Here is a 26,926-nt window from a genome sequence, read left to right on the forward strand (position 1 = left end):
GCGAAAAATTTTTTCATGCAGTAAATAATTTTGTAATAACTTAAAATCATGAAGTTAGGTACTTCATTCTACAAAGTTAGGGCTTAAAATATACTATCTCACGTGCTAAGAAATACAACATTTTTTATTTTCTTAATATCTGTTTATTTTCTACCTGACTGCGAAATGTAAACATATTATAAATGATATCAATGTAACTTTCAATGGAACTCTAGCATCATTTTGCAAGGAAATAATTGAATCACAAGTTACAATTCATGGTTCCTTTGATAAATCTGATCCTCGTGATGAGTACAATAGGATCCAAGCAAAATAAATTTCATCTTAAAATTCACAGTCGAGATCAATTTCCCGGTACTTTCTTTTACTTATACCTTTTTGCACCATCGAGCCGATGGTGTAAAATTATCCGTTATAGCAATGACATGTTTCTTTAACATTCTGTACTTGTATGAGCGAATTATTTTAGAAAATTTTCTGAGTTTTATCATGTTGAAATGCTATCAAAGTCTATGTATTTATTAATTTGAAGTTTGAATGGTTACAATTTTACAGGTATATTTTCTAATTTTCAATTGTACTCTTGTACTTTCCAGTCATTGTATTTCTAGCAGTATTGGAATTTGGGACAGTTCCGCAACAACATATCGGCTTTTACTGTAATGATCCAAAAATTTCATTCAAGTTCATGGGAGATACGATTTCTATTACATTTTTGATTATTGGATGTCTGTTAATGCCGATCGTCGTGGTATGTATAAATAAAATAAATATAAAATATTTTTAATATTTCTAATAATTTAAGAATTTTTTAATAATTTAATAATTTAAGAATAATTTGCTGAATAGGTTTTATAATTTTTTAAAAAACTGTCAAACACAAATATTTGTTTGAATTAATTATTAATTTGAGTAATAAAAATTCTCTTGTTTTAGAAACATAAATATCTCTTTGAACGCGTTACTCTAAAATATAAATACAAAATTTGTATGAGTAAATAAAAGTCTAAATGAATTAGAAATGTTGAATTAAATTCGCAAGTTTATTTAATGCTATATTCAATTGAGTTTATATATAGAAATCATTTAAGCATTGAAATCCTTTCAGGATTTTAAGATTTAAAAATAGGATATAAAATGGAAATGCCTTCAAAATAAAATTAATTTATTTTTGTACGTTATATGAAATATAACAAGACGTTTTTTTTTACCAAGGCCATAATTATTATTATAAATACATATAAGTTTTCATAAGGATTTATATTCTTTTAAAGTGATATGCCGTTTAGATCCGCAAAGTCAATATTAACAAATCTGTGAGTAATATCCACTGGATATGGATATTAATTAATATTTGGTATTTTAAAAATTCAAATCATATTCAAACCTGTCAAATAAACATAACAAATAAAAGTGGGCGAAAGAATAAAGTCATCATTGCTCAATGCTTAATGTTTTCCAACAAACGATAACTTACTGACTGATAAAAAATAAAAGCTTCTCATTTTTATTCCTGCAATAAAAGAGATTGCAGTGGACGAGTGATATTTTCTCGATTAAACAAATAAGTCTAAATATGAACTTAATTGTAGTTTAACAGTATCTAGTATACTTCACATTACAGTATTTTGATATTTAAAAATTTTAGGGAAATAGCAAAGAAAAAATGGATATTGTTACGCGTCACAACACGATGTTATTGCTATTATTTCTACGAAGAAATAAATTTTATTTTGCTATATTAAATATTATTATTTTTTAATAATAGATTTATATGCATAATGGGAAATAGTTAGTAATTATATTTATGGAATTGCAACTTAAATATTACTTATTAATCAAGTAATAATGAATGGATTAATGAAATTTAACTGAATCAGCTTAATTAGCAAGACTTCAGCAACCTACTAGAATTCCTTTATCGTGAAAGAGAAAAAATGATAAAAATTTCAGTTTTTATCAACCGAATAACACCCCCTAATTTACTGAATTTGAATACCAAGCATTGATCGATAAAAATTGCTTTTTCGCTTACTTCTATTCGTGTAATTATTTTCTCGATAAAATAACGTTTATTCTTAGATTATTCTTAAAAATCATGCATATTAACGGGGCATTACACTGTATATAATATATTTATACTACTGCTGGTCTTACTTATGTTTCTGCTAGCTATTAATTTTGTTGTAAACCTAATGAATTATAATTCTCTTTCTCTGTAATTTTGTAAATAACATTGTATTTTGCATATTTTTAGATGTGGCTGTCTGAATTCGTATGCTACTCTGCAGATAGCTATGATACAGAATTAGGATGCGCGGGTTCAAGAGCAAAACAAATATGGTTGTGGTATGGTCACTATTCGATCGGAATAATTGCCTTAACGTTTATATGTGATGTTATGAAAACTCTGGTGGGCGAACCAAGACCACACTTTTTGGATACGTGTAAACCACGAGAGGCAGAAAATTGCACCAATGAGTAAGCATTTTTTTTATTGTATTACATTTTTGTTCGCAAGAATAATTCATCTTTCACAAGAATGTATATATTTTACAGTATGAAAATGATCATCTCCTTTCTTATATTTGTATCTTTTACTATACATAACTATATTACATTTATATATCGTATTTAAAACTACGAGATAATTTTCTAACCAAGGGTATTTTAAAAATATGGTTTGAAATAATAGTATAATATATTTAATTAATTATTAAAAAAATCTTAGTTCGATAGTACTTAAATAAAGATTAAGAAACCATCTGTGATCTTCTGTTTGGTACTATGAATTTACATATTGAATTTCAGATATGTGGAAAAATATACGTGTACAAATACAGAACATTCAGAATGGTTTGTCTCGGATTCTAGCAAATCATTTCCATCTGGCCATTCTGCCCTTTCTATGTTTACAACTACTTTTATTGTGGTAAGTAGGTTTATATATACATACATATTGTATTTACATGTGATTATATAGCATTATTATAATTCCTTTGTATACGATTATATATTATGAACTTTTATATATTCACTTCTTCAAATTTTTTAATTTCTACTAGAAAAAATTTGCAATGCAAATTCTGATACAAAGTTTGGAATAACAGAGAAATTGTGAACATTAAATTTAAAGGATTTTGAGCCATGTTTTATTATCACTTGGATGACTATATTTTCCAGTACTTTTTATACATTAAAAAATTCTGATGGATATAGTTTTTGGCTATCTAAGACTGAGAATTATATTACTGTTTCTACAGATTTTTGTTCTACCATTTTATTTTATTTCTTTTGGTCATTTATACATACGTATGTAAATACATAGAGAGTGTATGCTGTAAAATCAATCACCATTTGTCAAATATTTCCAAAAATCTGCTAAAGAAATGTTTTAAATAAAAGATAGTCAGTTTACGGTTCGCTACACATTCGAATATTAAAAATTTCAAGAAATAATTTCTTTCTCAATAAAGAGTCAAGGCTGATTTTTTTAAATGATGCCATAAACTTTGCATTTCATAAAGTCGTAGCTAACGTCAAGATAAATTCAACAACCTATTATATTATAACTTTGCAATAAAATTTAAAAATTCTTGGATTCAGAAATCCAGGTTGGATCAACAAAAGCAATGTTAAAATGTATTTTATTTCCATCAAATAACATTTCCCAAATAAGATTAAGGACAAATTAATAAGTTTATTAAACAAATGTAACGATAACAATAATGCCGTTTTGAATCCAACATCACCTTAGGTTTATGGAAAGTAGGTCATGGAATTCATTTTGACGTCAGCTTTAACTCTGTGAAATACAAAATTTGTGGCGTCACTTAAAAAACTCAACCTGACTGTGACCTCAAATCGAAAAAATGTTTGCTGGAACTTTCTAATATCTAAATGTATAGCAGATTGAAAACTGACTAACTTTTGTACAAAGCATTTCTTTGGCATATTATTAGAAATATCTGAAAAATAGTGATTACTCTTAGAAGATATAATCTGTATATACAGGGTGCCTTGAAATTGGTGGTGTGGTAGTACCATAACCCAGAGAATATAGAATGAAATTTTCTCATATGACGCTTCGTTTCTGAAAAAGTGGTTCTCAAAATTTGACAGATATACTTAAACTAGGTTAATTCAGGACTAAATAGGTGTAAATAACCGATAGAAGATTAAATGCAAAAATAAGTAAAATCTGTAGAGTAAAATTTTTCAGAAAAAGAATTTAGAAATGTATCATATGCGTGCATCAGACCAGTTCTTAATTAAACACTTTTAAACTTTGTTTTTTTTTCGAAAACACAGCGTCATATGAAAAAATATTCTATATTTTCGATTTATGTTTTCACGTAGGATCACTCCATATTCTATCGTACCATTTGCTACGGGACACCCTGTATACATATATCGACTTTGCTATGTATTGGTGTTAATTATAATTTACTTTAGATTGTACTAATCGACTTAGATAAAATGAATTTAATTCATTATGCATCATTGCATCAATTCATGTTATTTGTTTGTCTAATAAATTAAATTATATTTTTGTGACATTTTTGTAAATATATTAATTTCGTAGATTTATCTATTACACGCAATTACCGTAAAAATTATTTACATAAAACTAAATTGTTTCAGACAACAAGAGTTTAATTTTTTGATAGAGTATGAAAATACTCTTCAATAATGTACATTTAGCTAATTTTTTTTTGCAATGTTTAAATCCTTTTTATCGTTTTCCTTTTTTATACCATTAAACAAATACATTTTTCTGTTGCAGTGGTACTTACAACGCCGTTTACCAGATCGGACGTTTTTCCTAAAACCGTGGTTACAATGTATAATATTTTTGTGGACTGTGATATGCTCATTAACAAGGATCGGTGACAATAGACATCATTGGTGGGATGTACTTGCAGGCATCATTTTGGGTTTCGCTTTTAGCATGTTAACTGTTATAGTGCCATGCCGTAAGTTTCATTTAAATCAAAAAGTCTCGCAAATATATAGAGAGCCTGTAGAAAGTGAACAAATTAATTTCAACAAGAGAAAACAAAACACCAAGAAACTTTTACATGAAACAATAATTGATCCTTCGGAAAGTCGTGAATTAAAGAACATTAAATCATCAACCTGGAGGGAATAAAAATATTTGATAAGAGAAGATTTAGAGAGGAATTATAAATGTTTTATTGTATAAATGTTCAAAATTTCTAGTAGAATTTTACGCCTTATACAAAATGTTTGATATGACATGCCTATTATATTTAAAAAATTTAGTTCTTCATATAATTGATAATATATTCATAAAATATTCAAGAAGAAAGGGTTATATTTTGTAATTTATATTGACAAATATTTTATTGTAAGTATTTAACCAATGTATATAATTACTATAATTTGGTAGTGATATTATATTTACGATCTGCGTTTATCAAAATAATTTTTAAAAAGCTAGACCGTAACGTCAAATGTTTGTTAATTGAACTGTATTAATCGGACATATCTAATTGTACATGTGTGATTTTAGTTAATTATTCATCATGTTCATATTTATAATATTAGACGGTAAAAAATGATAATGAATTCTGTTTACTTGTTTAGAGACGGAAAATATCTTGTTTGAAAGTAGGAAACTTCTTTTCTACTGTTTGACGATACTATTACATATTAATAATTATGTCAAATAGAATAGCAGAGCTGGAAACATGATTAACGGAACGGATAACGTGTAAGGGAAGGGCAAGAGAAGTACATAGGTACATACTTACATAGTGCTTTCTATCGCTCACACGCATCCTATATGGTTTTATTTGTATTTGGGATATTTTCGGTCAATACGCTTGCTTATCTTTATAACTGTGTCGGGTCTATCAGAAATAATCAATTAGACCCACATTCTTTTATCTAGCCATCTTTCGGCTCTGTATTGTACACCTCACTGATTTTGATAGTCTTGAAATATGCTGTCATGGTTAACGTCCTAATTGTAAGTACATATATGTATAACTGTTTCTTATACCGTATATAACCGTCGGTCAACTTTTGTAGTTTCCGAGTTATGTGTAAAAAAACTGCAGCTAAATTTAAGCTAAGATTATATTACATTCTGGCGTAAGCACTATACTTTTTATATAAGCCAATCTACACTTAATTCATTGATGATAATAATTTTGAATACAAATAAAAAAAATTCAAAGGTTGCATTAAATTGATATCCAGTCACCACTAACAATAAGGTGAAATAATATCTGATGAATTGTATATGAAATGCTACATTTTATTCTAATCTTTAGTTAGTTAAAAATGTAATAATTATAGCCGTTATTATTGAAAAATTATTTACAAAATACAACATTTGTAAATTAATTTATTGCGTAGCATACTATCAAATATATTGTTGTATATTTTGAGAAATAAGACCGATCGATGGTTATATGTATAGGAAAATGCTACTAAGAAATAACATATTTGAAGGTCATCGAAATTAACGAGATATGCTCTATTTTACATAATTACCATATGTTACAAAAAATGTTCCCTTATTTTAAAGCAACAGTGTTGAAAACAAACAAAAACTTCTTTTGTTTGCTTTCTCTACACTTAAAATTAATGTAATAAAAATAAGGAGAATTATTTTTTTAACATTTTTTTTAATATGAGATAGATCAATAATTCATTTTTAATTACACATTTTAAATTTATATAATATTTGTATTATTTCTAAGCATATTTAGATGTAATACACGTATTTCAGAGTATAAATTGAACAAATACAGAGTGCTGTGAGAATAATAATGGGATCAAGAAAGTAGAATAATGTAGAATAAAAATCTTACTAGTTTATAGCCAAAGTTCTATCCTTGAAAACAGAAACTGTAGAAATATTTGAATAAATAATTTTACTAATTATTAATATATCACATGAATATTAGTACATATTAGTACATGAATAAAAATTATTATACTTTTTGTTTATAAATCACAATTTTGTATAAATATAATCTTTTCAATTATATTAATTATTTTCAATTTCTATAGAAGTTGAAAAGATAGAAATTGATTTGGATTAAGTTTTATTCTAACTAATAATTTTGGCTATCATATTTTGTTTATTAAACTTTGATAGAATATTATTTTTCTCACTTACTTTCTTAATTTCTTGATATGCCGAATAAAATTTTTGGGGATAACTTTTCCTCTTGCTCATGGGTACACTAAATATATTCAAATAATAAGTTCCAATAATAACATTCCAAGTTCTGTATTTATATTTTTCTCTTGATTAAGATTATTGAAATATATTGCATATTGCATTAATAATATTATATTAGTAACAATCATACTAGTAGTAATCATAGTGATTTGCAATATGTATTTACGACAATCAGAAAAATCATGATGCTCTGCTGGTTGAAATTTGTAATATATTAAATTAAAAAGTATGAATATATGTAATTTTATACTAATGTACATGTAATTGTGTATACATTGAAAATTATTTCTTATATTTAGACAGAATATATGTTTCATGATGTATAATGCTCAAAAGTTCTGGTCAATTCTATCTTTTATAATATATAAAAAGGCAGAAAACATTCTCATGGTGGTAAAACATATCGTGCTAGGTATAAAATAAATTCCATTAATGTTTATGCTTAATATATGTCTTTTGCATTAAATGATTCAACTTTCATGAAACTTGAATGCTTATAGTAATCTATCTGTGTATTTTATTTAAAAACAAAGACATTTTTATTAGGTAAAACAAAACCTGGCGATATTAACAAAAGTAACATCTAGTATAACAATACAGTCGAACAATAACATGTATTAGGTTATGCGACAAAATAGTCGCTTTAGTAACGTTATAAATTGAATGTTTGATTGATGCGATATAAAAGAAAAATGACGTCATGTAGTCGTGTTGTCAAATGCGCACACATATCCATATAAACAAATACGTCTTTCCATAAGTAACAAATTGTCGGTAATGCACGAGAGCTCTTAAACAAAATTATGAATGAACAAAATTTATTTAGCGATAATGGAGATGGAAGAAAAGTTTTATATTTATTTCTGGTTTATGTTGGTTTTGATGTCGAAACAATGTCCAGTTAGTGTGTTTCTTCTCTAAAGCCTCTTACTTAAAGCGAGAGAGTCATCCTGTATAATGAATATATGCACTCAAAATAATCTAAATGAAAAAAATTTTTTTTTTCATTAGTTTATTAAAGCAGTATTGACATTTCGTTTTAAATTATCTATCATATAATAGTAGTATTTTAAGTATTTTACTTTAGCTCGTATGTACACGTAGACACCAGTAGAAATAGAATTGACATTAACATAGAAATTATAAAAAATATATATGTATTCTTTTCCTGAAGATATAAATAATATTACTCACTACATCTTAGCAGATAGATACAAAAACTATACTTTTAACTTACTTCAATTAATATACTTATGTTTTTGTTAAAGGAAAACAGTTTGCAATTTTTTGCAATTTTATGTCTTTTTTCATAAAATGCCTTTAATTCGTAACGAAATAGACAATGCAAAATAGACTCGGACAGATAGTATAATAACATTCCTTAGGTTTAGATATCCTAAAATTTAACATATAAAATTTCATAAACGCAGTTCCATTGCTATTCAAAATCTTGTAACAGAGGTTTGAATTAGTTGACTGTTCTTTTTTTCTTATATTTGTTACTTTAGCACTTGACTACTTAATCAGACCCAATCGTTTTTTATCAGTCTGTTTGATTCTAAGTGAAGAATTTGTTTCAAAAATATTTAACGTTTAATTTTGGCTTCTTTAGTCTTCACTAATAGCCACAATGCCATAAAATGCATAATTAAATTTTTTGTCCAAGATTGACCTTTCTTTTTTCTTTTCATTGTATTATTATTTATTTATTATTGCTTAGTCCGTGTCTTTCGGTTTTGAACGAGCTTTCGGTTTTACATCTCGTTTACTTATCTTACTTCTTATATATCTACCTCCCCTCTTATCCACTCTATTATATTGCACTCCCTTAATTATTCTGTTTCTAAAACTATGGCAACTTTTGGGCTTTTGCCTCCTTGCTGTGCTTTCTTATTGTCGTTCCTCCTCGTCTTGTATTGCCCTTCTCTTCTCTATTATTGTTTTTAGTTCTGTTGGTCCTTCTCCAGTCTCGTTCAGTATTTTTTCTGTGTCTTTTGGTCTTCCCGTTATTTAGTATTCTTCTATTACATGTCTCAGGTCTTCTTCTTTCCTTTTACATAGCCTGCATCTTTTTTCTCCCTCTTCTTTCCAGTATTCTCATGCTTTGATCTCGTTTCCACATCTGAATCTTGCTAATATTTTTCTGTTCTTCCACTTCATCCTCCCTTCTAAGTATTTTGACACTTTTCATTGTGAAAAATTAGAATAGAATTTTTTTATTATTAACGATATCTCATTCACCAAAAATAGATTTGAAATTTTAATTATGTTATAAAAACGAACATGCTACAATGTAGCATGATGGGAAGGAATGGGGCGATAATATTTTGATTCATTACACATTTTATTGAAATAATTAATAAAAAATATCTGCTTATAGAAAATTTGGCTTATCAAATTTTCAAAACAGCCGGTGCATTTTTATTGTAGTAACTGATTGAAACGAACTAGTTCGGGGACAGTAACTTTAACAATCACAAATGAAATGAATGAAAAGTAATTAATGATCCAGAGAAAGAGATAGATAGATAGACAGAGAGAGAGAGAGAGAGAGAGAGAGAGAGAGAGAGAGAGAGAGAGAGAGAGAGAGAGAGAGAGAGAGAGAAAGGAAGGAGAATAAGCCAGCAAATTTTATTGCAGATTGTAAAAAATTACTCAGCTTTTTTCACTCTAGAAGATAAATACTTTCCAATGCAAAATGATCAGAAACAATTGTGTTAAAGAAATATTCAATTTTGCAGTTAATAGTATTTCATTTGAAAAAAGGGAAATATTTCATTTTATTCGAGTGAAGCTTAAGTTACAAGAAAAGAAGCGGCTAATTCAAATTTCCTACATAACTTGGAGTATCAGTAGAGTTGTATTTATAGATTTTTAACATGCGGTTATTCAATTTTCGCTATCTATAGCCAAAGAGCACCTTAAGGCATGTTAAGTTATTAGAAGAAGGATTTAAATAAAACTATTTAATATTATTATATAATATTTTAATTATGTAATATTTTTGTAAACTGAAATTTTGTAATAAGTCGCTATTCCAATTTATGAAAATTCTATGTCTTTATTACATTCCAAAATCTTCAGTGATATATCGTCAATATCCATTAATGTGTGTATATATATCTAACAAATATATGTTTATAAATATGATCAGCATTAATGATTCCGTCCAATGATATTACATTGTAAACTATGATTGAAGAAAAATGAAATTTGATTATGATAAAATATTTATTCTTCTTTGCAGTTTAACATATGAATATTATAATATTTAATACCGTAAAATACTTTCGACTTTCCTTGGGTTGTCATGCAGCTAAATTAATATTTTTCCAACTTCATAGCTAGATAATTAAAAATTTAGTATCGAATTAATATCGTTATATATCTTTTAGTTATTATCTGTTTAAGATATCTGTTGATATGTCATTGATCATCAACTAAACGGAGCTTCTAATCGATTAGCTAAGAATAACTGATTAGAAAACAGACGATTAGGCTTCAGCAGTATCTTGTATTTGTATTTATATTGTTTAGGTATAATATTTTTGTAATTCATTGTATGATATTTGATTCTATGAAAGTATTTCCACTTTGTCATATTCTATTGGAAAATAATTGGATGATTTAATATTATTTCCTCACTTCATTATATACTCATATTCCGTCTTGATATTTTAGCATACAGTTTTTTTTTTCGTAACAATAAATTTTTGAGTGTTAAATTAAGATTTTAATGTAATATGATACAGGGTGGTCCTCTTGCTAGAGGCTACAGTGAGAGAAGTTGCCGTTGATCCAAAAATAAGAGTGTGAAAATAAGAATGATTTCAAATGCATTATACATACCCCCAACACAGGCTGTATCGGCATCCTTGATGTCCAAACAATGACCGATCAACGGTTTCTTCTTTCAGGAGAATTTGGAGGAAAAACATTTTAATCAGGTGAAAGTTTGTCAGAATTTCTTTCTTAACAATGGTCAGATATCTAATCAACTTTGTATTAAATACAATCGTTTACATTTGTATAATATTATCCGTTTATATTTAATTTGCTATTAATGTTTACACTAGCAATGTATAGAAATTGTGATATATTGGAAAGAATTTGATTGTATGCAAATGATACTTATTCCAATATAACATCGCACCTTTTCTATATAATATTTATATTATTCCAATACTTTATGTAAAAAACAATATTTGGTTTTGAAGAAGAAAAGTATACATACATATCTAAATACAAACATTCTGATGTTATTAAAAAATATTGTCTGTTCATTCTTTCATTAGAAAATATATTTTTTTTCAATATGAACAACGATACTGTTATTTATCGCACACATTACTCTATTGTATTGTATACGATACATATATGGATATGCATGAGAGAAAATATAAAGCATCAATCATATTCTTCATCAATCTCTTAATGTAACAATTATACAAATCTGTAAAATATTCTTTTTATATATTTTCACATATAATATTACGTGATATACAATGTAAAAGAAAACATTAAAAGAGGATATTACGCCATTTTTTATAAATCGATGTACTTCTAAATAAATATTTATTAGTAGAAAATAATGAAACAGTGAAGTTTGTTGTTAAAAATATTAAAAAAACGAAAAAAGAAAGTTTATTATTTTTCTTTGAAACTAAATAACAAGTCTGTGTTGGTGAAATTGTGAATTACAGAATCCTTTGTTATGGAATTTAGCACTGAAGTGCCATTAAGAATACTAAATACTATACAAATTATCAATTAATTGAACTTTTTTCTAAAGATTAGTAAGTCATGCTCACATTTTATGAAAAAGATGAAAAGAAATAATAGTAATATTTACATTTAAAACTACTTATAATATTTATGAACATGAATATATGTAGCATACGAATATAAAAATTCCAACATATGATAACTGCTTATTAATGCGAATGATTACAAAATAATATAAAATTATAAAACTGTGCATTAGAAAATATTAAAATACCAAGAGATCAAGACGAATTATATGAAAAGTAGAATATTTTTCTGAATGGTTCTCGGTGTTTAATAGACGTGAAATTTGGTAGGTGTTATAAAGTTTGTGAAAAGACTCAAACAATAAAATCTTCGGAAAATCATGCATTCTGAAAATACAGGATCATATACATATATTTACATATGCATAATAGATGTTCGTTGCTATTAGGTTGTGCTGGCGACAGTGATATATGGATATAATCCAGATCAATGCCGATAACCCTCTTTAAAAGGAGCTAATCAGTTTTTTCGCTTATTGAGCGTTTTTGAGCCTAATATATACGTACATATATTCATCCCTCAGTTACATAAAAATACATGTATGTATATCATTCATACTTGCATTCTTATAGGTACTAATTAACGAACATTGCTTCTAATAACAGTAAAGATCTATCATACATATAATATGTAGAAATGAATTCTTTCCGACAATAAAACTTTTATTTTACACAAAAATTGGAAAAATTTGTACATCAATTACACATAAAGATCTATACCTTCCAAACGCATGATTTTTCGAAGCTAAGATTTTATATATCAAATTTCTACTATCTCATTCGTGTTATCAATATGGTATCAACCAAGTTTCGTCTCGATTGACCACTGGGAATACTCGGCACAATAGCTGAAAAATGTTACATGTAATATGTATCGTTTATTTCTCTAAGAATGGAATGAAATTTGTATAAAATGAAATACACACAAAAATTGAAATAATTTATGTATCATCTTTGCACATTTTCAACATTCATGAGAAAAAAAATATATTTGCAAAGTACAAAACATTGTCATAATACTATCTACATTACTGTATTGCATTCAAGGTATATTTATCGTAAAATTATGTTTCTTAATTCAGCAATTAAAAATATACGTTTAATAGATTTTAAATTATCAGAAGATTATCGTTGAATTTTTTAACAATTTTGCTTAATCTTAAGCACATTTTATTTGTCGTTTTATACTAGCACTAGCAGAGTATTTTGATTAAATAATTTGTTTAATATTAAAATGTCACTCCTATTTTCTAATTTTATTTTTTCGAGCAGGAATCTGTATAAATTTTTCTGGTAATTCTAAATTTATTAATTAATACGTCATGCAACCTGTATTTAGAAAAGAAAAAGTATTATTATACACAAAACCACAAGTTCTACATAACGCAAGTTTTCGAGTATACCATATTTATTTCAATCATTTACTTTTTCCGTAATTACACGTATTTTTAGGCCTCTTATGCATTAAGATATCCGTGCATAGGGCATATGCATCTAAAGTTGAATATTAGTAACTTATAATAATAGTTGTATTATATTAAATTAATACTGTACTCGTACAAACACAGTTAACACAACTATTGCAGTTAGTACAAATAGAAAAAGAATTAATACGAATTGATAGAAATATAAAAAAAGACCAATTTCCTTAAATAATAATTTACGATTATATGATTTTTATGTATTATTCCAACATTCCATTTGTGATTCAGCTATAAAATTTATGTATTTAATATTGTTATAATATGCGTTTAGATGTTGAGTACAGAATTTTTTAAACTTTAGAATAAAATATATAGTTATTGTAAAAGCAAGCTTTTTCGAAGTGAACAAATGTATTATGAAACTTATATGTATATGAAAATATGCAATTTTTAAATGTTCATTATTTTTCACTTGGGTCAAAGGAAAAAAGCATGCTTAAAAATAAGAAAGGAGAATTGTTTTATGAATTCTTCGAGGTTTTACAAAAAAGACACTGTTCAGATAAACTTTGTATTAAGTGATATTTCTTTATAATATACAATATACAAGAAGAGTACAAATTGTAATATGTCTAATACCGTCATAGTAATGACATTGGCACAAAGTTTCCGCATGATTAAAAACGTGTTTGAGTATTTTTAATACTTCTATTTACTATTGGTTGGCAACTGATTGCGGAATTTGTCAATAGGTGGTCTTAGCTCATTCTTTTGTTTTGTCAACGTGTTCAAAGCATCTAACCTATATTGTTTCCTTGCTGTTTGGACTTCCACCTTTAATTTAGTATCGATTAGTTATTTACTTTCGTTTTTATCCCAATTTAAAAATGGAAGAACAAAACGCGCATTTCAGACATATTTCATTGTATTATTTCCGAAAAGACAAGAACGCATCGCAAGCGCGCAAGAAGTTATCTGCCGTATATGGGAATGAGGCCTCGAAAGAAAGGCAGTGTCAAAATTGGTTTGCCAAATTTCGTTCTGGTAATTTTTCACTGAAAAATGCTCAACGATCTGGCCGTCCAGTTGAAGATGATGAAACCCATATCAAGGCCACTATCGATTCAGATCGTCATAGCACAGCGCGTGAGATTGCAGAGAAGCTCAATGCATCGCATACGTGCATTCAAACAAGAATTAAAACAGCTTGGATATGTCAAGAAACTTGATTTATAGGTCCCTCATCAGCTTAAGGAAATTCATTTGACGCAACGCATTAGCATCTGCGATTCGCTTCTGAAACGCAACGAAATTGATCCATTTCTGAAACGACTGATTACTGGCGACGAAAAGTAAATAGTATAAAACAACGTTAATCGGAAAAGATCGTGGGTAATGCAAAATGAACCAACAGACACCAAAAGCTGAGATTCGCCCAGGCAAGATTATGCTTTCATTTTGGTGGGATTATAAAGGAATTCTGTACTTTGAACTTTTACCAAGAAAACAAACGATTCATTCAAACGTGTACGTTCAATAACTCACCAAACTGAATGATGCAGTTCAATAAAAGCGACCAGACTTGGCAAATGGTAAGGTTGTTCTTTTCCAGCATGATAATGCAAAGTCCCAGACATCTTTGGTCACTCGCCAAAAATTATTGGAACTATAGTTGGGACGTAAAAGTACAGAATTTCTTTATAATCCCACTAAAATGAAAGCATAATCTTGTTTGGGCGAATCTCAGCTTTTGGTGTCTGTTGGTTCATTTTGCATTACCCACGATCTTTTCCGATTAACGTTGTTTTAAACTATTTACTTTTCGTCGCCAGTAATCAGTCGTTTCAGAAATGGATCAATTTCGTTGCGTTTCAGAAGCGAATCGTAGATGCTAATGCGTTGCGTCAAATGAATTTCCTTAAGCTGATGAGGGACCCATAAATCGAGTTTCTTGACATATCCAAGCTGTTCTAATTTTTGTTTGAATGCATGTATGCGATGCATTAAGCTTCTCTGCAATCTCACGCGTTGTGATATGACGATTTGAATCGATAGTGGCCTTGATATGGATCTCATTATCTTCAACTGGACGGCCAGATCGTTGAGCATTTTTCAATGAAAAATCAACAGAACGAAATTTGGCAAATCAATTTTGACACTGCCTTTCTTTCGAGGCTTCATTCCCATATACGGCACATAACTTCTTGTGCGCTTACGATGCGTTCTTGTCTTTTCGGAAATAATATAATTAAATATGTCTGAAATGCGCGTTTTGTTCTTCCATTTTTAAATTGGGGTAAAAATGAAACTAAATAACTAATCGATACAATTTTTTTACTAAATTAAAGGTGGAAGTCCAAACAACAAGGAAACAATATAAGTTAGATGCTTTGAACACGTTGACAAAAGAAAAGAATAAGCTAAGACCACCTATTGACAAATTCCACAATCAGTTGCCAACCATAGTATTAATATGATTCTACAAATATAATATTTGTATCAGTACATAGAAAAACAAACAAATTACTTATTAAATACATTATTTGTAAACGATATGTAATATGCATAAGTATACGTGTTGCAAGAAGTCGTGAGAAAGTATTTTCACTGTAATATGTAACATATTGTAGATAAGCAGTTGCCAATAAATGTTTATTTTTTATATGTAAATAAAAACATGTATTTTGTATTAAACTGTATTTCCAATTTATTTTCCGAGAAATTTTTTTAAGTAATATTGTGAGGTGATATACGTTGTCCGTGATAGTTGTAGTTGCTAGGCTTCGTCCGGAGTAATTGTCGCTATGGGCTGTAGATGTCACTGCTGGGGTACTGCTGATTTTTCCTCCGCTCCTTTTGGTGCGTGGAAGAAAAATCGGACTTCGGTCGCCGGGATTCGAACCCAGGTTTCGAACGTTCGTAACCTAAGGTGCTAACCACTGCGCCGTCTAACGCTAGTTAGTGTCGAGTGCCGCCACAGTACCCCCCCCCTTCCTAGTGATAACGCTATAGATCTTAATGTGGTAAAGCATCAGCCGATTGTTATCCTATCCGCGCAGATGTTGCGCGATATCTTCGATGTGGCCATGAATACCTCTCGGTCCAGTGCGGGGCGTTCCGTGTACGGTCTTAGGCCTCTGTTCCTATCTTTAGTATGACGTGCTGGTGGTGATGTCCATGAACTTTGCGATGGCTACATCACTCCTGGCTTGGTCATCGTCTCGTATCCTGTCACGTGCTTTGCGCATCGATCGGATGTGAGGTGTCCAGGTTTGCTAAAGATGGAAGGGCCGTTCCGTGTTCGTCGTAACGGTAGGTCCAGCTTGCCACAGTCTTAGATTTGCGATGATGGAAGTCTCGGTAGTGCTATCACGGTCATACCTCTGTTTCGCTGTCGTTCACGTCGGGGTCACCAGTTTCAGGTGGTATATGTTGTCCGTGATAGTTGTAGTTGCTGGGCCTCGTCCGGAGTAATTGTCGCTATGGGCTGTAGATGTCATTGCTGGGGTACTGCTGATTTTTCCTCCGCTCCTTTGGTACGGGATTCGAACCCGGGTTCTGAAAGTTCGTAACCTAAGACGCTAACCACTGCGCTGCCGTCTGACGCTAGTTAATGTCGAGTGGGGCCACGATTGTATTTGTTACGTCGCGTGATAAGGTCCGTGCGACGTCCTTTATTATCTGACCGTCAAGGCCTAAACACCATTAGACAGACCATCAGTAAACCTAAGAGCCCTACCATAAAGCGAATCTTATTAGTTTGCAGGAACCTTCAATCCTGCAATTATTTTCGGTTTATAGCTGGTACTTAAAACAGTCCTTAAATTTGTTGCACGTTCTTACAAATTACGGAGAAAGCAGGTAGTTAGCAAATGGGAAAAACGAATAGCTGCCTAACAGAAAAGCTGGTTTTTCCCATAAACAATGTCACCCATGATTCTCATAACGACAGAGCAGTCACTTGATCCCTCTAGACTTGCTCTCATCACTACAGAGCAGTCACGTTATCTATACTTCTTCTACGACATCAGGAGAGTCAACTCAACTTCTACTACTATATTAGAGTTGTTCTTGGAACGACGGAACAGTCTATCATCGGGAGTCTATATCAACAGAACGGTCAAGCAGTTATATCTCAGTTCTAACACTCTCATGCCTCAAGACTTCCTTGAAGACCACATATCTACCTGGACTTAAGCTCGGTCTTCAATTCAGTCATCATCTCTACCCGAATTCTCTCATCTAAGAGTAACCCATTTCTTCGTCACCTATGTCTTAAGCAGCGACGTTACTAACTTGTGTAAAGTTGTTGGAAATACATAGTTTATAACCCTGTTAATCGCAGCGTTATACCACCTCAACCACCCCTATCATCTCAACGGAAATCAGGGGATCAATCTATTCGCGGTGTCGATTCTTAGAATCATAACGGGAATTTACGACTCTAGCTGACGCGCTTCCTCGCGATCGCGTCTTCCCACAATTAGTCGAAAATATAGTATTTTCGATCTATCTTCGTTTCATCTAGTCAGCTTTGCCTGATCGTGGCGGCCTTAGACGATGAGCTTGACCCGGTACCTTTGGTCCATGATGACTGAGATTCATATTGAGAAAGAAATTTCCGACTCCTTGGAGGTGACGGAGGAGATTTCCTCAAAGGTTGTAAGGTACGTCTCGAACGATGTGATGAATACGGTATCGGTGATCCAGATGATCTTCTGTAAGAGGATCGGTCGTTCGACGAACGACCGCTCAACAGCCGACCGCTTGACGACCAACTGTCCGATGACCGACCGCTTGACGACTGACCGCTTGACAACTGACCGCTCGATGACCGACCGCTCGATGACCGACCGCTCGATGACCGACCGCTCGACGACCGACCTTTCGACGACCGATCGCTTGATATTCGGAAACTAACATGGGTATGTTCCCGATGTAAATATGTGTGGTGTTGTTGTCCACATATATGTAGTATCGTGGACAAAAGGTCTAAGATATCGGCCGAACCGTAAACAGAGTGGCGAGAGCCGCGGCATCGCCGGGTACATCAATGTGTCGTCGGTCTTCTTTTTAAGTGGATAGTTTCGTGGAAAGGGCCTGCGTGATCCTGGTCACGGGCGTTTCGGGACACGTGTTCCAAACGACGGGAAAAAATAAAGAGACGCTAAAGGCAGAGTTAGTTGAGAAGCCGGAGAGGACGGATGCAAAAAGTGTGCAGAGTGTGAGTTGAGAAGCGAGAGCGAGCGAGTGTAGAAGCAGGAGAGTGTGAATCGGGAAGTCGAAAGCCGCGTATGAAAATAGGACGTACGACAGCATTGTAATCATTTCGTTGCTTCGAATATTATTTATTAAATCAAAACATCATTACTTGTCCTTTCCTCTAAGACCCATTTAGATACTACATATATGACACGAACCAGCTGAACATTGGGCAAGAGTGTCCTCTGCCTAGGCAATTTGTACAGAGTGATGCCTTTTTTACTAGTTCATAGCGTTTGGTTGCCGATATGCCTTTGAAGATCTTGCAATACTTGATTTCATGAGGTCCGTGGCATGTCGGACACACCAACGTCCTGTTTGTTGTGATGAATGTTTGCCCTCGCGATAAGTTTTGTCGGTGACGGGGATGATTGGTGGGATGACCTTTTTGTTTTATTTGATTTTGTACGGATGTCATCCTCGTTAGCCCGTGTTTGAAGAAACTCCATCAAATATGTGTATGATGGCATTCTTTTACTAGGCAACGTGCGCTGCCATTTGCGAATGATGGACGAAGGTAGTTTCGATGAAGGCAACTCGATGAGTGCTATGTTTGAGGTGATAGGCTCGCCTAATTTTTCTAGTGCTTCAAGGCTCACCTTGACTGTTCCAAGCAAGTCTTCTAAGGCTTCTGATGTTTCCTCCGTGATTTTAGGATAGTTTCTTAGCAACTCCCAGTGCCGCATACAGATTCGACGGTGTCGTAAAAATATTCCCATTCTTCGATGGAGCCGTCAAACTTAGACAAGGGCTTCTCCGGTAACTTAATCGATATCGGTTCGAGCTCATTGCCGGACTCGCGTTTTGGGAGTATCGACTGGGTTGATGGTTGTAGTTGCTCAAGGAGGTCTAGTATTCGTGCGTCACAATGTTGTTATACTCTTGCGCTAAAGATACTAGATGCTCAGCTTCTTCCTGGTCTAACGCTTCCAATTCGTCTTGGACCGCGATTATTTTCATCCAATTCTCATCGAAAGATTTGCGGCAAGATATTAGGTAGTTCTTGCTTACGCGTCCAGACTCTTCATATTCGTCGAGTTGACGCTTCGTGAGTGTCAATCGGCTGATTAAGGCGCTTCATCTCCGCCGCAATGTGCTGATCTGTTCAGCGTGAGCCACGTTTTAGTTTAATAGCTTGAACGATCTTACCTTGAAGAACAGGACATTGGTTCGGGAATCGATTGCTACTCGTTACTGTACGACGTGCGGACGCGTATAGACTTAGCGTGGGAGGAGTTCCTTTTCGATGACTGCTCGTTTGGTTAGGTGATTAAGTCGATGGAATGTTGTTTTCATGTGACACTCTATGGTCATTGGTAAGTGCACTTTTCAATGGCACGTGATCTGGCTCGAAGGACCATGTATTTTTGATCTATCGCGGGGAGACGCGATCGCGAAGAAACGTGTCAACTGGAGTCGTAAATTCCCGTTACGATTATAAGAATCGACGCCACGAATAGATCGATCCCCTTATTTCTTATAGGTTAATAGGGGTGATTGATGTGGTATAACACTGCGATTAACAGGATTATAAAATTGATATTTCCAACACTTAATATACTAAATAGGTACACCGTTACGTATGATATAAATATCGTAGACGATACTTTGGCGTATGAAACTCCGATAGATGAGCACAATGTTCATTCGTAGTAGAGCAAGGCCCTTACAGTTGAATATAGGACGAAGTTGACTTTCTTGTTGTAGCAGAAGTAGCAATTGAATAGACTAAGTATAGATATGAAGTGACTGCTTTGTAGTCTAGACCACAAGTCTAGAGGGATGAAGTGACTGCTCTGTCGTTATGAGAACAAGTGAAGTTCGTTCTTGTGTGATTATGGAGGAAAGCTCGGTGTGAGTGTGTCTTTTGAACTAAGGACGTGGATTCGTTGTTCACACTTTTCGTTAGAAAATTAAGGGTAAAACTAAACACGAAGGTGAAACCTGTTACAGTAAGAACATTCCTTAGCAACTAAAAATTACTAAACATGGGTAAATCGATTGATAGGATGGAATGGGAAGCTAAATTCATATATACTATAAAATATATCTATCGAAATTATTATGAATATGTTTTTTTATGTTCTCTTGACATTATATCAAATCCTATTTCCTCTATTCAAATTGTAAGTTGGTAATAGGAATAATTATATCACAAATATATGATATAAGGTCTACGGATCTGTTTTGTTTACATTTGTACGTAATTAAGACGTAAGTTAATGATGGAAATCAACCATTACAATGAAGTATTTCGAGGTCATGACTGATAGTAAAATCGAGTGGAAAGATAAATAATATAAAATAACATTAAGATATCCTTGTTTAAAATATGAATTCTTAGTTGAGATTCGAATTTTGCTATAACGCAAAAATCCTTTTTGTCATCGTATATCTAACGTAATGCGAGACTTTCTATATCAGTATACATAGATATACGTACCTCTATGTGATTTTTTGGAATAAAAAGCCTTCTAAAAGGTATAATAACATATTGGATTGAACGGAAAGTTCGTTCTGTTTTTACGGCCAAACTGAAGCATGTGTTTTCTCCGTTACGTGTATTGTTTTTAATCAACGTGTGAACTATTTCTTCTAATGAATTTTCGCCATTATCGTGGCAATTTTGTTATTATTTGATTTTTATCGTTAAGGGAGTATTTTAGTCTACAAATTTGAAAAAATCGAAGATTTGTTTTCATATTTCCAAAATTTAGACATTCAAGAATATGTCCTTAAAAGGATTTTTCAAAATTTCATTTATTTTATGAGTTACAGCCAGTTTTGTGAGGCGTCTGCTCAGATCCGACCAGAACAAATGAACAATAAGACGGTAGACGATACCCGAGTACCTACGTATGAATACCCTCATAAAATCTTTATTGTATTTTATCCATTTTTGATGTATTTTTAATTCAATAATTCAATTGAAACGATGTTTGCGTTCTGAAACCCAAAATAATAACGAATCGTTAAATTCATTGATATGGACTTTCGCTCCGAAGTACATCCACGCAAGAACGCAAACAATTCAAATTTCCATTTTCCTCGCAGTATGTATTTTTAATGAAGGTTTTATACCCATATTAAAAATCTTAAGTGTCATGGGAATCACGATTGGCTCAGAAGCTCATGCGTTCGCAGTCAGGCGAGACGAAGTTCGCATCGCGCGCTCTGAACTCCGAGCTTCAGAGGCATCAAAAGAAGCCAGAACTGCTCGTCTCCATAAAAGAACTTCGGAGAATGAGCATTTTGAGATAGAGGAAGGTTACTTGTATAGAGCAGGAATCATCGATTAAAAATATGTAAATATGCTGTACCATTCTATAAGTAAAATTGCCGGAAACTTGTCTCAAAACTTTAAACGCGTTTTTCTCGAAACTACTTTTTTCGAGTTGGCGTGCACGATATCTCAAGTTCTAATGAACCGATTTATTTGAAATTTGGTGTGAATGTTCTTTATATATTTCTCTATCGCCTCATTTCTCCATGCTCAGATCAAAATTTTTAATTTTACTATTTTTAAAAAATTCAGAATTGTCAAAAAACATGCCAAAAAGAAAAATTTTTTCTCAAACGGTCGCCATTTTATAAAAAAATATTTTTTTGACTTTTCGAAGGTTCATGCTATAGCTGCATCCATACTAATTAAGAATCCAGATGACCAGAAAGGTTGAAATTATGCACGCCAGGACACCCTTTTTTTTGGACCCCCCATTTTGCCAGCTCATAACTTTGTGAATTTTGAATTTTTTTCGGTTAACTTTTTATGTAATCTTAAAATATCAATAAACAAATGATAAAAAAATGGATAGTAAAAATATTTTTTGTTTCGTTTCTACAGAGCTTCAAAAACCGCCCGAAATTCATGCTTCTAGACCAGAGTACGTATAGTTATATATAGTTATATATAATAGTTAAATAGAGAGGATCGTAACAGGATTAAACATCCTTAGCTCGAAAACTAAAATACGTAAGGAAGAAAGAAACAAAGAGGTGGAATAGCTAATGGTGTAACTGAGGTATCTACGTGCGACGACAGATGCTATTTACCCAGCAAATAATTGCGATATCAAAGCACATTGTAAATAAAGTGAGTCCAAAAGCTAGTGGTACTGTAACATTATTTGTCCTCATAATGAATAGAATCTGATATGATAAAAAGAAATTTGTCCTTGAATTTTTCGCTCAAAGACTATTTTGCGGCAACTTTGCTTTACAGATCTCTACCGATACAAAGTTGCAAAATGTAGAATAACCCTGTGATGCTCTTGACCTGAAAATAATTTTTTTATCTACTGTACTATAATGTTTAATAATATAATGTTTTTTCTTTTTCCTATTATTTTCTTCTACTAATATGTTTGATTTCGATGATACTAACTTCGAAAAATGTAACAGCTAACTTTTATCCACGGACAGATAAGTCCTTTGTGCCCATGCACGTGCGTTGTGACGTTGTATAGATTAAAATATAGATAATTATAGAGTTTAGCGTACCGTTTTACTTGTATGTATCATATTCTAGGTACAATAATGCCATAAAATTCGAAGGGAGAAAAAATGGGTTCGATTTTTGATAAGCAAATTTATCGCTAGTTAACGTCTTGTTCCATTTATGACAGTTTAGAACGACGATAGAAAATAGATGAATTCGTTGGCGTAGAATGATTAGACGCGGTAAAGCTAGGTTCTCCATTCAACGGCTTAATCGAGTTGGTATAGGTGTTGATGTAAACACGTGGTTTTATCGTTCGTTTAAAACTTTCTCTTTCGTTGCTTGTTTTTCTTTTTGTTCGCGCGTAAACGGACGGATGCGTCGAAAACGAGCGATTTAATTTAGTAGCCAGGCAGTCGTATACAACAACACGATGGTGGAAGTATTTTTTCGTCAAAGGTTCGCATTCGCGCGCCGCGTTTCGTACCCGTAGCGCTTTTTCTCTTCTCTTTTGCCAACGAAACAATTGGTCAGGGGTGAACACGAGAAACGGCGCGCATGTACGCGCACACACAAACGTACTCATACAGCTACATCATACAGACACAGATGTGGAACGGGGATGACATGGCAGGAGGAGGAGGCTTGAAATGGGGTGGCGGGAGAGTGGTGAGATTGCCGCGGAGCGCGGTGCAGCAGCACGGAGTTGGATGAGAGAGATGAAGTGGTAGATTAACGTCAACCGACGTAGCCCATTCATAACTGGCCTCTCTTCTGGCCGTGCGCGCTCCGAACCGCCTATGTATACGCAAACCTCCTCTATACGGCGATTTATAGAATTGGAAAAGCGATATCGGAAAAATAGTAAACTTTATTGATGAATCCCTTCCCGACCTTTAAGCGATATCGCAGCGATCGAGTCGACCGCATTCCCCTGCTACTCTGGCACCATGCTACAGGTGGCATGTAAGCCAATCCATGTTGCTCTCCACTCTTTTTATCGCTTCTCTCTCCCTCCCACTCTTTTTTTCTCCCCACTCTCTTTCCCTCTGTCTCTTTTTTTCCTTCCTAACAATTTTTAATGCTCTTAAAATACGGTTAAATTAAAATTCTTCCGAGCTGCCATCGCTGTTGATTACTTCGTTTATTTAAACGCGAGCGTCGACTACCGCCGCGCGCACAATTTCTATCTTCCTTTCTTTCGTATTATGATCGAGTTACGTATTTCTTTCTCCTAAACAACTTATTCGTAAACCTTGTTCCATCTATATTCCAGGATCGATTCCCTTCCCTGCCATTTTTCAATTCAATTATGAGAGCTAATGTGTGAAAAATTTTTCTAGCTAAAATAACGAATTTTATTTAGGTTTCAAATTATTCTTAATCTAGGAAGGTTTTGAAATTAATTGGTTTTTTCGTTCCTTCTACATGTACCTTTATTGTATATTCTTGATCCTAATAACGCTATAGCTATAAGTATTTCTAAAGTTATCTTTCTCCTTTTGTAAAAGCAATCTCAGTACACAATATGCCAAATATTCGGAGATTGTAGACTGTTTTTGTCAAAACCGTGAAAATGAGAAACGGTGAAACTATTCTCATAGTTTATGAATTTAAATAAAAAACTACGGGGATAAAGTTGTCGCTAAAGGCGATGTACGAGAGAACTACGACGATCATATAAAAATCTGATCGTTCGTAATCGTATATAGAATAAAAAACAATGTGTTCTTTCTTGGGAATATAATATTTTTGTTCATTCTAATTATACCTTTATTCTTGACAGGATAAAAATACATTATAGTAAAAGCATTCGTGAATAATTATTTCATTTCTAACATTTCGATGTTATAAATAAAATATTATTTCGATACATCGCTAAAGTGGTTAAAAGAAGTCGATTAAACGTGAACGTTTCTTTAATCGTCACAATAAATATAATTGATCTTGATGAAGAAAGCAATACGAGAAAGAGTTAAGAGCAACATGCGTATCGAACCATTCTACGAAAAAATGAAAAGAAATAGATTGAAAAATTTGACTCGAAAATTTGATTCACTATTTGTGTTGACTAAATAGGCATGGCAAATGAAACAGATATGATATCTAAAATTAAAGTAAAAATTAGAAAACTAGAAGCTGAGAGTAGGAGTAGAAATAGGAGTGACCATCCGATAGAGTATAGAGAGTAGAAAAGAGGAAGCGCGCAGTATCGAAGATATCGGCGCGGCGCACGGGACACTGTAGCTTTGCAGGCTTTAATATCGTGGCATTCCCTTTATACCAACGAACGAAGCACAACGCGAGATCCACTTTAATCCTAATATACCATACGTACGATGCGCCGGCAAAATAATGGCACAGTTCGTAACATCAAAGCAGTCGACATTCACGTAGATCGCGCGAATCCAAAACCGATCAACGTCACTGTCATCGACCAGTTTTCCTCAATTTTCTAGCTATTCAAAATTTCGAATAAGTCACGTTAGATGGCGCTACTAGTTGCGTGGAACGCAACTCTTCCGACAAAATATTTTCCGTTCACGATGTTTGTTCGAATCGTAGGAAAATTCTTGTCGAGATGTACGCAGGACAATATCCGATCGTACGTTAACGATCGTTGAAAAAATAAAAACTTTTCTCTAAATTGACGCAACCTTGTTCGAACTTACGAGTGGTGTTGAGAACGTTCGAGATAATTTTCACGATATAATTCTAGAAAATATTTTACGGAAACTAATGAGTCAGTAACTTTGCAGGCTGTCGGGTATAGGCAAGGGAGAACGTATATACGCCAAGACGAGAAGGACGTCCTGTGACGCATTCAATTGAAAATCTCAAGGCACCCTCGTGCACCGTTGGAAGATAATATATAGGGTTACATTACGTGCAAAATCGATCAGTTATTTTAGCTAGGAATAAAATTTCTAATGAAACAGCTAGCGATCGTTTTTTTCTCATAGAAAATAGTATACACTCCATTCTTCGAATAGCAATATTTAAGCTTATCTGTTGTAAAGATGGACGCTTAAATTTTAAATAGATATTCTCACTACATGCTCATATTTTATTTATTTATCGTACCTAATAAATGGAGATAGATGAAACCTTAAAAGAAACAATTAATAATTATTTGTCACTATTCGAACTTATACAACCGAAAATATATCATGATTCGAAGGGAGTTGCGAAACGTCAGCAAATGGAATTCTATTTAATTCAATGCGATTGTTACGTGAACTATTAAAGCTCTGCACATGCCGTTGAATAATTGATGTACGATATCTTTCATAAATTGAAAATTAATAATAAAACAAATAAAGAAGAAACACCAGGACGGAGTAAACGTTAAAAGAAAAATAAAATCTGCTGAAATATAAATAGTAGTAAAATTTTCTCGCTTTCTCATTTATTTTAGCAAAAACGGAAGAACACATCACGTTTCATTGAAGATCATACGAAGCCACAAATGCAAGAATTCCCAGAAGTTCTATCAAAATGGTTACTTGTTCGATTCTTATCTTATGTTATTATCTTAGTAACATTATACATAATAGAAATAACTGTATATGACGCAATAGTAACTTAAAAACAATCTTTATAAATCTCGAAAAGATTTCGTTCAATTTCGTAGTTATTGAACGACTGGTTATGAATAATGATGCAAATGAATTATTTCCAACTATATTGTTCTAATCTTAAATGCGTTCTTCAATTAATTCTTTAATTAGTGCACGAATTAGTTATTATGTACATATATTCTTTGTAT

General features: G+C 32.3%; 1 protein-coding gene and 2 long non-coding RNA genes across 8 annotated transcripts in view; 2 read left to right on the forward strand and 1 right to left on the reverse strand.

The window, feature by feature from the left end:
• The window catches only part of LOC126916816 (phospholipid phosphatase 1-like), a 58,860-nt gene extending 42,709 nt beyond the window's left edge, over positions 1-16,151 (forward strand). For all 6 annotated transcript variants that reach the window (XM_050723011.1, XM_050723005.1, XM_050723007.1 and 3 more), the window contains 4 exons: positions 597-751; positions 2,258-2,481; positions 2,812-2,932; positions 4,787-16,151. In XM_050723011.1, the coding sequence (XP_050578968.1) occupies positions 597-751; positions 2,258-2,481; positions 2,812-2,932; positions 4,787-5,152 (866 nt within the window). In that variant the 3' untranslated portion in view covers positions 5,153-16,151. The remainder of the gene's footprint in view (positions 1-596; positions 752-2,257; positions 2,482-2,811; positions 2,933-4,786) is intronic.
• On the reverse strand, positions 3,151-5,877 carry LOC126916819 (uncharacterized). Its single transcript, XR_007710740.1, has 2 exons — positions 5,778-5,877; positions 3,151-5,021 (listed from the first exon to the last, which is right to left on the reverse strand). It is a non-coding gene; the product is annotated as an uncharacterized LOC126916819 (long non-coding RNA).
• A 103-nt stretch (positions 16,152-16,254) lies between the features above and the next one.
• On the forward strand, positions 16,255-22,828 carry LOC126916820 (uncharacterized). Its single transcript, XR_007710741.1, has 3 exons — positions 16,255-16,714; positions 22,340-22,477; positions 22,564-22,828. It is a non-coding gene; the product is annotated as an uncharacterized LOC126916820 (long non-coding RNA).
• Positions 22,829-26,926: the final 4,098 nt, after the last annotated feature.

This window comes from Bombus affinis, chromosome 5 (assembly GCF_024516045.1).
Source record: "Bombus affinis isolate iyBomAffi1 chromosome 5, iyBomAffi1.2, whole genome shotgun sequence".
NCBI classification, from domain to species: domain Eukaryota; kingdom Metazoa; phylum Arthropoda; class Insecta; order Hymenoptera; family Apidae; genus Bombus; species Bombus affinis.